Below are 13,800 nucleotides of genomic sequence, written 5' to 3' on the forward strand. Positions count from 1 at the left end.
TCGGGAATGCAATAGGTGATTAGAACACAATTTAAGTTTATTTAAACTTCAATCGGTAATTCAGGGGAAACCAGGCCCATTAAAGTGCTTGTGTACCCGATCTTTTGGGTCCGACGACACTGGGCAAAGCAACATAGTTTGTTCAGTTTGTTCAAAATTACATATTGAAAACGTAAATGTCATTCGTATCTATTACATAACTTCTTAATTAATTAGTTCAAAATTACATATTGAAGACGTAAATGTTGCGAATTATTTAGCTTGTTTCATGCATGTTTTAAGAAATGGACGGTGATATGTATTCTAAGTTTCAAAGATTAATTTAATGCAATTATTTTCGTCATAAGCAAGTTGCATGTGTGATATTTTGTATTTAAAGAAATTTGCACCGACTTATATTAATCGACAATTTATTCTAAAGTACATGTGACAACCCCCTTTATAATCCCTCTCGCGTCTTCCATTTTTTACATCAAACACAAAACGGAATTCAAAAATGGCACAGCTTTTTCTCTCTTTCTTGGTTATCTCATTCACAATCTGCAGTTTTTCAATCACTGTCGAATCTCGTTCTCTTGCAAGAACGTATGCTGAATCACAGTGTAAATCAACGAGATATCCTGATCTATGTGTTCAAACCCTTTTACCCTACGTAAGCAAAAGAGGATTACCAAGCTCACAACTACAAGCTCAACTTTCATTAGCAACATGTCTATCCACAGCTCGCTTCACAAAGGTTTATATGAACATGGTAGCAGATAAATTGAATGAAACGAGTAATTCAGGAGACTACCAAGCAATGGAAGAATGCATGCATCAAATGAATGATGGAGTGACGCTAATTACCCAGTCGTTTAAGGAATTACAACAAATGGGAAAAGATGGGTATCAAAAGTTTTTGTGGCATGAGAGTAATGTGCAAACTTGGGTCAGTGCTGCCTTGACGGATGCGACGACATGTGTTGATGGAATCTTGGGGGATGGAATCAGTGATAGAGAAAAAGCTATGATTCGAGCGAGGATCTTGAAGGTGAAGCAACTCGCTAGCAATTCTCTTGCATTGTTTACTCGCTTCACGTCCAGATATCGTGCCTCACATGACATCAAAATTCCCTAAATTGAGTCACAAAGCGTATTACATTCAATTTTTTTTTTTTTTTTTCATCGTAATGATTGATACAAAGGATTCTGTTATAAACTAGTGGCTTGTTGATGTATATCGATGGCAGTTTAATTGTAAGTATGGGTGTGCATTTTTTTTTGTATTGTTTTCATGATATATAAATTGTTTTAGACAAAATTACATGGTCTCTCCGGATAGCGAAAAGTATCACATATAGTCCTTATGAGATTTTTTTTTGACACAAATGATATGGTGGTTTCATTTTATTGTATGTTAGTAGCTTCATTATAAATCTAAGTTAAATTTCATAGACAAAATTATGTAAATGGTCCTTGTATTCTATAAAATTCATAGGTTGTCTTTTTGATGAAGATGGTGCATGTGGATTTAATTCTATTTAATTTCTTACATCATTGCTCATTGACCAATATAAAATAACTTTAATGCCCTTTTAATTTGCTTTCCATGTTATTGTTATATATTTAAGCTGATTTTAAGTAAAAGAAAAAAAGAAAAAGATACCCCACCCCCTTCTTCACATGTCTCTCTAACCTTTATCTTTCTTTTAGTTATGAAATTGTCAGAGCTCGAATTCCTCCCTCATCGTGTGTCATTGTCTCCTTCAACACGTCGGCACCGTTAAAAACTGATATAGGCAATCCCTCCCCCACAAACATCGTAGAATATCAGGGAGACAAAACGGGAGGAAGGGGGACCCAATAACCTAATATAAAAAGAGTAAATAGAAAATAAGAAGAATGAGAAGAAGGGTAAAAATGTTTTTATCTATATTAATAGGCTAAAAAATAGGGGTTAGCCAAAAGGACTAGATATGCTTAGGTTTTTAAAACCAAAGGGACCATTGTGTCAATAAATTATCATAACGACCATTTGTGGTATTCTTTTACCAACATCAGGGACCATTTATACAAATTTGTCATTATTTTAGTTATTTTTCAACTTTAATATCATTGTAAACACGCTGTGATTGCATTGAAATAAAAGCCAGCAGAAGGGTATACAAAGTTTATAAAAAGAAAAAACAAGCCATGATGATTGTTGCAAGCCAAAAATAAACACAACTACGACAAGACAGAGAGAAGAGTGAAATATGTTTATTGATTGTTTTCTGCTATATAAATTTAAACACGTGTACATGCTTTTTGCCAATACTATCATTAAACAATTTGAGTTGAACTAAGTTAACTTCCATCCGCAATAATCACTCCATTACTCCAGGAGTCCAGCTATATCACCAATGTTGGTGAAAAATCAAGTCTAGCAAAGGTTATTACTTATTAGGTTAGGAATTACCTTAATGATAGGATTTTGCTTTTAAGTAATCTCTATATGTTTCTTTTTCTTGAGACAAGTTTCCATGATATTCGTTACTCTTGCTTTCATTTATTCTAATATTCCTGTTCATATCATATTCGTAGTATATCTCTTTTCATGACGAGCTTACACGGTTGAATCTGATTTGTGAAATTAAGATGTTACAACAATAACTAAATCAACCTAGCAAATTACGTTACCTTATCAATTTTCTGTTAGATGTGCATCAATGCATGGTCTAAAAATTATTAAAAAAGCAAGAAATTGTACACTTCGGACATTGATATTTTATATTCTAACAAATCTCTCGGTGACATTATTAGCACTAGGTTACTTAATTTTCCAGTACTCAATCGCGCGTTATATTTTGGAAAGTGTAAGTAATGCAATCACTTTCACAAGCAAGTTGCATGTGTAAAATGAAACAGATTTTACACGTAAAGCAATTTGGGTATACTTGGTTCAGAGCTTGTTCAAAACCGCAGGTCACAACTCCTGTATATATATAATCCGTCTCCCTTCTTCCTGTTTTCATATCTCAAACACACACAAACATGGCGCAAACTTTTCTCTCTTTCTTGGTTATCTCTCTCACAATCTTTCAGCTTTCAACCATTGTTGAGTCTCGTTCTCGTGCAAGAATGTATGTTGAGTTACAGTGTCGATCTGCGATATATCCTCAACTGTGTGCTCAAACTCTTTTGCCTTACGTAGCTAAAACCGGACTACTAAGCCCTCAACTATTAGCTCAAATTTCATTAGCTTCATGTCTATCGAAAGCTCGGTATACCAAGATCTATCTGAACATGGTAGCAAAGAAACTGAACGAAACAAAGAATTCTGCAAACTACCTAGCTATAGACGACTGTGTTCATCAGATCAATGATGGAGTGAACCAAATTACGCAATCCTATAAGGAGTTAGAACAAATGGGAAAAGATGGAGATGAAAAGTTTATGTGGCACGAGAGTAATGTGCTATCGTGGATCAGCGCTGCATTAACAGATGCCACCACATGCATTGAAGAAATGTTGGGGGATGGCATTATCAGTCGTAGGGAACAGGCTATGATCAGAGCAAGGTTCTTGAATGTAAAGCAACTCGCTAGCAACTCTCTTGCGATGTTCAATCGTTTCACAGTAAGATACCGTGCCTCTCGTGGCATCAAGAATCCGTAAGGTCTTATTTCTAGATAGAAATGTAAGGATACCAAGTCGATCTATAGGTTATAAACTAGTTATACCAGATAAATTTAAAGCTTATATGTAGACAGTGTAATTCGTTCATGAGTGTACTTATTTTTAATCGAAGTCTTATTCTATGTTGTGGTATTTTAGATCTTTGCGCAAATAACAAATATTCCTCACACACACACACACACACAAAAAAAAAAAAAAAAACCTTAAGAGGTTATGAGTTATTCACTTATTCTGATATCAAAACTTCACAACATTTCGAACGCAAGGATTTGGGTTGTTATTTATTTACCCACGAATTAGTGGTATAGAGTCCTAAACGACTAACTCTTGAGAATTGAATCATGTTCATATTTGTGCCTATAAATTACATACCATTCCATTTGTCCATTTGATTTGACCATCTATTAGACATATTTATAGCGTTATGGTAGGTGAGAGAGTATCACTTTGTCAATTCAATGAAGATGTTCATTTAATTGTAAGGCAGCACTCAAAGTTGCATATATACTCTCTATTTTGTTTTAGTAAAATACAATCTCATCGTAATTTTTATACCTAGCAAAACATGATACTGACGCGAAATAAACGGGTTTGAGTGAGTGATTTCAACACGTCTAAATATATGGGTTAACATGACACAACATGAAAATTAAACGAGTTGGATTATAATAAAAAATTTCAACTTGAATATGACCCGTTTAATTATATATAAATTTGTATAGATTATATATATATTTTTATTAATATATTATATATTGTAGACTTATAGTCGGACAAACTAATGAATTAAAATTAAAATGAAATTTTGGAATGAGTCAAGCTCAATCAAATTCGGGGAAACAATAAGTATGAAATTGTTTCAAGCTTTCAAAGTGACTTAAATTAATCATCCTCACAACCTAGACTCTTTGCATCCCCAACTTTTACTCTCTTCATTTTTTCCTTTAAATTTACTATGAATTTTATCATTCCACCTCTTAACTTCAGTGTTTCATTTTCTCCTCTTCGCCTCCACGTGTCTTACTTTCCTACATGTAAAATGTTTCAAGAGGACATGGCACACCATGTTGGAAATTTTAATGGAATAAACAAGTTGATTAGTTTCCGTTATCCTATATTGATGGGGGGAAGAAACATTTAGTTTATAATGTTTTTTCTTTGATAGACCTTTAAAGGTTTTAGTGAATCAAAGGATGGACTAAGCTCCCACATGCACGCCTAGCCTAGCCTAATACTAGCCGACGCACGAAATGGCGTGATTTAGATGCACTTGACACGTTTATTATTTTCCATTATCGTTGGAAAACCGATAAGTTTGCATTAAATCTTACGGTTTTACTATCTTGCTTACTTCCAATAGAAGCTTAACTGATTCTTCTATTTTGACGATTTCTTCTAGTTTCTGAGTATTCACTTTACATTTATTGTTTTCCATTGTCGTTGGAAAACCGATAAATTTGCATTAAATCTTACGGTTTTACTATGTTGCTTACAGCCAATAGAAACTAAGTAAAAACCGTTAAGGATAAGAGTTCGATCTATGCAGTTTTACTTTCAATCAAGATCATTTATCAACAACTCAGTTTTACTATATTGTTTCACATTTAAATTTGTTCAATAATAGGACATTCTGCTTCTACTATTTTTTTTAATTAGATATGATCGCGAATGATCAATTTGATTTTTGGATGAAACTTGGTAACAATAATAATATAATTTGATTTATTATCTTGCGACATCTCAACGTTTAATCTTCTATATTAATTGTTAGTAGTTTGTGAAAACGTTTCTGGATATTTAATCATAAATATTACATGTCCTTCGTTTTTTTGTCAATTCTAAATAATTTTGTGATTAGTTTATAATACTAATTATCGAATTGTTTAAATATTAAGTTTGAATTTTCAACACAACATATTTACAAGGTCTGAACCTTAACCCGAAACCGATATGAAATCGATACGAAAATAAATTGTTAACACAACACGATAATTAAATGGTTCAGGTTATGGTCAAACCATCTCAATATGTTTAATGTTTCGACACAACACGATATGTTTGTCATGTCTAATCTATTTTGTGTCATTGTATGATGTACATTAATTACATCGATAGTGGAACCATGTAAATCTTTTGTGTTTGTTTTTTCTTTTTTGGAGCTTGATTTACTTGTTTAATTACTATGTTGAAGTTTTTTTTTTTTTTTTTTTTTTTTTTTTTTTTGTTGTGCATTAGCTTATTGGGTGATATCACTTTTGTAATGGTCTTTCTTGATATCCCATCCTAACATGGGTCTCCATCTTGGAATGGTGGAATTTTGGTTCATTTGGAATTCAAAACTTATAGTCCCTTGTGTTTATTTGGAAATCAAAATGGAACTGTGGGAACAAAAAAACTTATCCTAGTAGAGTTATTTTATGTATCCTGGTAGAGTTATATCTCATATGTTTATTGTAGATGAGGTGTACGACATCGTTTCTTTGGATCAATAGAAGACAAAAACATAAGTTGGTCGAAGTGGTCGATCTCGAAATGCTCTCTTTAGCTTGTATATGTAAGGTATATAGATAACAATGTATAGTTAGGTGCAGTTTGTTCCATTTTGTATAGTACATATAATCTCTTGTTATCTTGTATTTATATGTCATTAATGAACAATGGTTCACGGAAAAAAAATACAGGGGCTAAGGAAAAGCCAAATAATTTAACTAGCATTAGGAGCAGGAAAAGGTCTGGCCCATCTGTTGAGCCCAAATCCCATCATTTGTGGGTTTCGTATTTCAATCCTTCTATAATTTCTATATTTTTTGAGTTTATTTTATTTCATTCTCCATATAAGTTGCATGGAATTAGGATGTCGTCATCAGTCTCACTAGGTTGAAGAAAGTATTCTTTATTATTTTTATTTAACTTTCCCAAAAATAGAGTTGTCATATATATATATATATATATATATATATATATATATATATATATATATATATATATATATATATATATATATATATATATATACTAGCCGTTTACCCGCGCAAAGCTGCGGACGACAAATAGTTTGTTTCGACAATTAATTCCTTTTCGATGGAGAATGATTATTTTCAATTTAATCATTAGTTTGTTTTAGGAAACATGTCATATTAAAAATAAAGAAAATTCATGAAATGATCAAATTATAGGGTGTTGAGTATTTATTTGGATTTAAAAAGATATGGTCAAAACCTTGGAAGAGAAGATTTATAGGAGTTTGTTTAAATTTTAATATTATTTTATTAGTGATTAGTTGTACAATTAGCTTAATGATTTAGACGTCTTAAAAAAATATTATTATTTTATTAAAAAAATCAACAATCTATTCAGGACCTGCATTTTCATTCCAACTTCCAGTTTAATAACCATTTTTACGAGAGAAAAAAAAACTCTTTTTAACACAAAAAATTGGCTAAAATCTTCCTAATATCTTGAAGATTTACATTGAATCATCACCTAAAAAAGAAATGTGGTTGTTTGTTGTTTTCTGCTTTCATGCACATCAAATATTATGTTGGATGGTGAGGCTAACTTTGGTCCTAAAGAGGTCCTGAATTTATATGGGTAAAAGTAAGACCAAGCAACACTGAACTTGCCATTTGATATGCAATTTGATTGGGGATTATTATCAAACACTTGGTGTGCAACCTTTTCTCATTCCTACGACTCGAGTTGCAACTATGAAAAACATCCATAAAATGATCCACCCTGCTTGTTCAATCATATTGCACATCTAGGAAGGGTTTCACTCTCCTGGAAACTCTATTTGCTCTTGCAAAAAAGAACAAAAAAATCTCCAATAATGATACAAACGTATGGTTAAGACTTGTTTCTTATGTAAAATCAAGAGTGATAACGTCGAGTGTGAAAGGAATTTTGAATTAAAAGAGAGCAAAACCCAGATATGCCTTCGTATGTGAAAGAAAACCACCCATATATGCCTTCATATTTTCTATCGCTGTGTGCATATACTTTCACAGCTGTGGGATATGGTTTCAAGGAGATAAAGAGAAAAGGGAGTACCTGTATCAAAAAGATATTCAAATTCAAATATTGAACTCAAGTACAAATGAAAAGGTTCCATATTAGGTCGGAAGATCAATCTAATCAGATCGATAATAGATGAAAGATTCAAATTTAAGTGAATTAATTTAACAATGATTATACCATTCAGATTTAATTTAACGAAATACCATTATGTAAAAAGCAAAATTGAAGAGACTAACCTGTTCAAGACAACAACGAAATGCACAACGGAAGAAGAGGCAAGAAAGAAAATGTTTGTTCATATTCGTAACTGCATTGAGCGATCCTGACGAAGTACACGCTGTCCCATACGATCCCATTTTCAATAGCTGCGGCGATGCGAGGAGAAGAAGAACGGATATAAGGGAAGGGGGCACGAACTGAAAAGATTTTATCTGGGATCTTAGCTTTTTCACAACTGTTAGGTGCATTTCATGCATTCATTTTTTATAGTTTTAGTTCATAAAAGTGCATTACATTTAGGTTTAGACTCATGCATTTTGTATAATTTCGGGATTTTTCATGATGCAATTCCATTCACACGCTTTTAGGTTGGATCTTGTTAGAGGAAGTTATCAAGAGCTGGATACAAAGTTGTAGAAGTTTTGGAGCTTTGAAGAGAGAGAATGAAGAAATGAAGAATTTGGTTTCACAGGAGTTTACACGGCCGTGTAAATTTATGCCTTTGATTTACACGGGCCGTGTAAACGTATATGCAAGGACATTCTACTTCGAAGACCTGGAAGACTTAAGCATTCTACTTTTCTTGTTTACACGGCCGTGTAAATGGAACCCTTTGGTTTACACGGGCCGTGTAAACGTCTCGGCAGTTTTAAAGTGGTTTTGTCTTCTTATAATTCAGACAATCAGTTTTTATGAAGGTTAGGTCGGATTTTGGGAGGAGAAGAGACGATTTTCAGAGCTTTTGCAAGTAGATTAACACTTGGAAAACACTTTAATTTCTTTTTGTAAGTCAATTTGAAGTTTAAACTTGTTTGATTTGTAGTCCAACCTAGATATGTGTGGTTGATTTTATTATCATTTCCGAATCTGAATTCTTAAGTATGTGTTGTTAGACTGTAACTTGAATTTGACTTATGTTTAACATCTAGTAATCTTTGATTTGATCTTAATCATGTGTTTGATTAGTTCTCTTTTTCACTTGATCAATGAACTAGGGTTCTATTCAATCTAGTTAATCAAATCATGAAATTCGTATATGTTTTATGATTTGATGTTAGTAACACTCACTTACTTGGTTGTAATTAGATCAAAATTAGTGCAATCAAAGATTAAATGTTTATATTCCCAAGCTTAAGAGGAATGTTAAACATTGTTGGTAATTAGTGCAAGAACTTAATGTCATTTAATGATTTAATGCAAGAGCTTATTTGGGTTGAATCAAATAAATGAAATTTTATTTAAAGAGCTTATTTTGAATAGAATACTTTTGCCAATTTGGATATTAGAGTTTATTAATATCCAACTTACCAACCTAGATTGAACATGAGTTATAATCATATTACATCTTTCAACATAATACATATATAAGAGTCAGAATCGGAAATGTACTTCTTTTACTGTGTTTGTTTTCAATCTTTCTTATTTATGAAGTTTAATTCAAGTTTAAATACAAACCCCCATTTCAATATTACTTGTATTATGTGTGAAAATATGGTAAGATGAAAAGTCCCGTATCTCTGTGGACCGACCCTGCTTACTCTATACTATCTTTAGTATTAGAAATAGCAGTGATTTGAGTTATATTAATATTATTTTATCCCATCATTTGTTGGTTTGACACCCAAACAACAATTCATCGTTTGGAGTAAGGAACTAGGTCAAACATGATGCATAGGTTAATTGTACTTTGTTTTTCATGTTTTGTACTATTTAAAAAATATTATTATTTTATTAATGGCTACTTGTACCTATAGTTTAATGATTTGAACGTCTTAAAAAAATATTATTATTTTATTCAATCTATTTATTGAAATAGTTAGATTTCTTTATATATATATATATATATATATATATATATATATATATATATATATATATATATATATATATATATATATATATATATATATATATATATAGACACATTGTATGATTCCTAAATTCATTGGATATATATGTTTTAGCCAATATAAACATCAATGTCGTAACTCAGTTGGTTCTAAAATCGTTGATTTGGGTTTTGAATGAAATAACTGACCCCATTTCGAGTCTTGGCAAAGACAATATGGGGTTTTACTTGGTTGTAGTTCATATCATCTCGCACAGCTCTGTTGTAACCACTAGGTTCCACAACCCTCAAGCTTCTCACGCTTCTTCGACAACCAATATAGGCGTGATTCCCAAGCCTTACGGTGCTAATGGTCATGGGAATTATCATTATCCAAGATCATCAATAAGTGGTACTTCAATTTCTTTTAGAATTAAAAATAATAGAAAACAAAGTTTTTTCGTTAATTGGATATATGCTTTATAATATTGAGATCGAAAATTTGTTGGGCATGAAATGCATGGGTGTAAAAAAGATTAAAGAAGTTGACTAATAGGATTAGTGTAATGGAGTTAACAACTGAATAAAATGTCTCTAAATGTGTGCATAACAAGGAGTTGGATCAAGAATCTTTGTATTCAACTCGAGCTGAATATTTGGGTATTCGATAATCATTGATGACATGTTCGGATTTGTTTATAGTAACATAATTTGTAGGGAAAGTTCCAGTTTGATTATACTTGTTGTAGAGCAAGGGCTCATTCATGTGGTATTCTTTCGGCTTAGGGTCTATCTGTATTGGTTTTGGTGTCATAAGAGGTAATTGATTTGTTTCCTAATATTTTTTCTATTGCTTTGATTAGAAAATAGTTGGATCATAATCTGATAATCAAAAAATGATTATTCTGATTATATCTGATTCCTTTTATATTATTCAATTTCACTACCCAATCATTAGGTTCTCATCTCATCATGGAGGCGACAATGGAGGCGACAAAGGAGCTTGTAACCTTGATCAATATAAGAAATTTACATTAACTTCCATTAAGCTTTATATTGATGATGTGACTTTGGAATCATGGAATGTTCCAACCAGGTGTAATAGATATGTCCTTGAAAAAAAAAATAACATTTTAGTCCAAAAAGATTATATTGAATCGAGTGCCAACTAGATTAAATTTGGTTAATATTGGCGTTGATCTAGATTTGGTTTTGTGTCAGGGTTGTTCAAACCATATTCTCATTCTTTAGTTGCGAGGTGCAGACATAGGCTTGTATTGTATTGATCATTGGTTGGATCTTGTGATTCCTAATTTAGATTGCGTTAGAGACTTAATTGTCTATGTGGGTTGATTCTTTGAACATGTGCAGGGCCGACCCTAGGGGAGTTCAAAATGTTTGATTTTTTGATTCTTGATAGAATACTTTCATATTTCTATTTTTTGATTTCTTTCACAAAAATGGCAAACTTAAAGTCAAATAAGTTTTCTTGGTTACCATACTCATTGTTTGTCTTTTTGTAATTGTTTTGTTTTTTTTTTTTCTGTACTTTCATGTTAGTTTTGAAAATTCAGTGGTTTCAAAAAAAAATGTTCTCAGACCCTAGAAGATCACCAAGTACTTAATTTACTTCACACACAAGACAATAAGCTTTAGCTATTTGATGTACAGGGCCGACCCTAGGGGAGTTCAAAATGTTCGATTGTACAGGGCCCCGAAAAAAAAAATAGGGCCCGAAAATCATCTTATTAACATAGTAACGTTATATTATATATAATGTTATAGCCATATTTTGCCAAAGTTTATTTAGTCCACATGGTTGAGGGCGCGCCCCTTATAAACTATAAACCCGGGTTTGATTCTTCTTAAGCGTTTTTATTATTATTAAGCGTTTTTTATTATTATTATTAATACATACATACTAGTGGTGGAATTGGTATGGTACCAAGTTTTTTTCCTCCAAACCATGTATCGTACCAATTATAATTGGCACAATGTTTTACCTACCAATACCGTACTAATGATACTTGGTACCAACTTAGTTGGTTACCAACAAATTTGGTTGGTACATATTGGTATTGGTACATACCAAAATATTTAAATAATATATATACTTAAGAGTTTAAGACTCTAATATATATAAGACTTCACATTATAATCATCACTGAATGGTTAGAAAATTTTCCAAATATGAACGTGAGTTGAAGTTGTGGTCGTCGCTTGTTTTAGTAAATCATTTTAGTGTCATGTACCTTCCATAACATTGTGTTAGTAATTTCATTTAGTATAATGTTTCGTTCAAAAAAGAATCAATATCAATTAAATTATATTAGTAACTCCGACTATTACTTTTGAGTTGTTACTCCTAACTAAAACTTGAAAATGTAACGATTGATATATATATATATATATATATATATATATATATATATATATATATATATATATATATATATATATATATATATATATATATTTACTATCTTATAAAAGAAATCCCACTATTTCTAAAAATAGATTGAATATAATAATATTATTTTTTTAAGACATTTAAATCATTAAGCTAATAGTACAAGTAGTCATCAATAAAATAATATTAAATTTTAACCTGTGTTTTGAATCCTTATATTTCTCAACAAATTCTATCTCCTTCCCTGAGTTTCGGATAATTCAAAATTTGAAACCATCAGAAAATACATGTTGATTCAAATATCCCTCCTGCAGATGGCTCTTTCTTAACAGGTTTCTATTTTAATCCTGATTTGTAATTGATTTCATAATTTTAATTTTTTGTATTTTTATCTTATAAATATATTGGGTGAAGGCTAAAATTATGTCAGGTTTGTTCCTAAAAAGGTTTTTACTATGTTTCTTTAATGTGTTGGCTTTACAGGTTCAAATAACTCAACCAAAAGGGCCAGTTAGAGCATTGTATTATCATCAGTTTGTATATTTTGGTATCTTACTTTTTCAATAAATAACGGTTAAACACAAGATTTGACATGATTAAGTTAGTTTGTATATTTTTCATCTTGTTTAGTCTAAAAATGAAACATTTTTTTTATCATTGGTCCTTATAATATCAAGTTTCATCACATGAACTTCTTGATTACGGTGATTATTGTCCTTATTATAACGTTCTATATAGATTTTGTTCAATATTTTAAGGTTTCGAGAACCTAAATCAATATGAATCCTTGAATTACATACCATCGTTGAAAATGTTTTAACATATTTTTTATTCGCCGTCCGCCGCTTTGTGCGGGTAAACGGCTAGTATATATATATATATATATATATATATATATATATATATATATATATATATATATATATATATGTGTGTGTGTGTGTGTGTGTGTGTATATATATATATATATATATGTATATATATATATGTATATATATATATATATATATATATATATATATATATATATATATATATATATATATATATTGGTTGGTATGGTACAACCATGATATTTAAAATTTTGTACCGTTACCGTACCAAGACTACTTAATTGGTATTGTATTACCGGCCAAACATATTGGCTACCGATTTTATTGGTTGGGTTGCTAACATGTTGGTTGGTTCTCTGTAGTATATTTTTGTCAGTCCTAATATATATATATATATATATATATATATATATATATATATATATATATATATATATATATATATATATATATATATATATATATATATATACTTTTTTGCTATACATCTATTAGTCTAGTTGAAATGGTAAATGTGCATATGCATCGAATGGGTAGGCTAGCCTCTTCTATTCCTACTAAGCTTTTGGATTTTAATTTTTTCCATTTCATTTATATAACATTGTATACATTATTTTTTTAAAAGGTTTTTTCTCATGTTTCCATAGGGCCTAAAATAAGTCTGGGCAGCCCTCTCATGTTTCTCATATTTTGCAATGAAACGTGTACTAATTAAACCATTAAACAATTAAAGTTAGTTACCTTTTAAGTTATATCACAGCATTATGTTTGTTAAGCAAGCTTTATGTTTCATTTGACTAAGACAATTTCCCATAAATAACGCTTTTTATATATAT

At 30.9% G+C, this 13,800-nt stretch overlaps 2 protein-coding genes across 2 annotated transcripts; both read left to right on the forward strand.

Annotated features, from left to right (window-relative positions):
• The first annotated feature begins 490 nt into the window (after nucleotides 1-490).
• On the forward strand, nucleotides 491-1,268 carry LOC145005912 (pectinesterase inhibitor 9-like). Its single transcript, XM_078965023.1, has one exon. It carries the CDS (start codon nucleotides 497-499, stop codon nucleotides 1,115-1,117), a length of 621 nt encoding a protein of 206 aa, XP_078821149.1. The 5' UTR covers nucleotides 491-496; the 3' UTR covers nucleotides 1,118-1,268.
• Nucleotides 1,269-3,011: 1,743 nt separating this feature from the next.
• LOC145006245 (pectinesterase inhibitor 9-like) lies at nucleotides 3,012-3,775 on the forward strand. Its single transcript, XM_078965336.1, has one exon. The coding sequence runs from the start codon at nucleotides 3,013-3,015 to the stop codon at nucleotides 3,634-3,636; it is 624 nt and encodes a 207-aa protein (XP_078821462.1). The 5' UTR covers nucleotide 3,012; the 3' UTR covers nucleotides 3,637-3,775.
• Nucleotides 3,776-13,800: the final 10,025 nt, after the last annotated feature.

Source organism: Lactuca saligna, chromosome 7 (assembly GCF_052625555.1).
Source record: "Lactuca saligna cultivar CGN05327 chromosome 7, ASM5262555v1, whole genome shotgun sequence".
Lineage (NCBI taxonomy): Eukaryota > Viridiplantae > Streptophyta > Magnoliopsida > Asterales > Asteraceae > Lactuca > Lactuca saligna.

What these genes read in the sequence shown, in the direction of transcription:
- LOC145005912 (XM_078965023.1), top strand. Translation starts at nt 497, where the DNA reads ATGGCACAGCTTTTTCTCTCTTTCTTGGTTATCTCATTCACAATCTGC.
- LOC145006245 (XM_078965336.1), top strand. Translation starts at nt 3,013, where the DNA reads ATGGCGCAAACTTTTCTCTCTTTCTTGGTTATCTCTCTCACAATCTTT.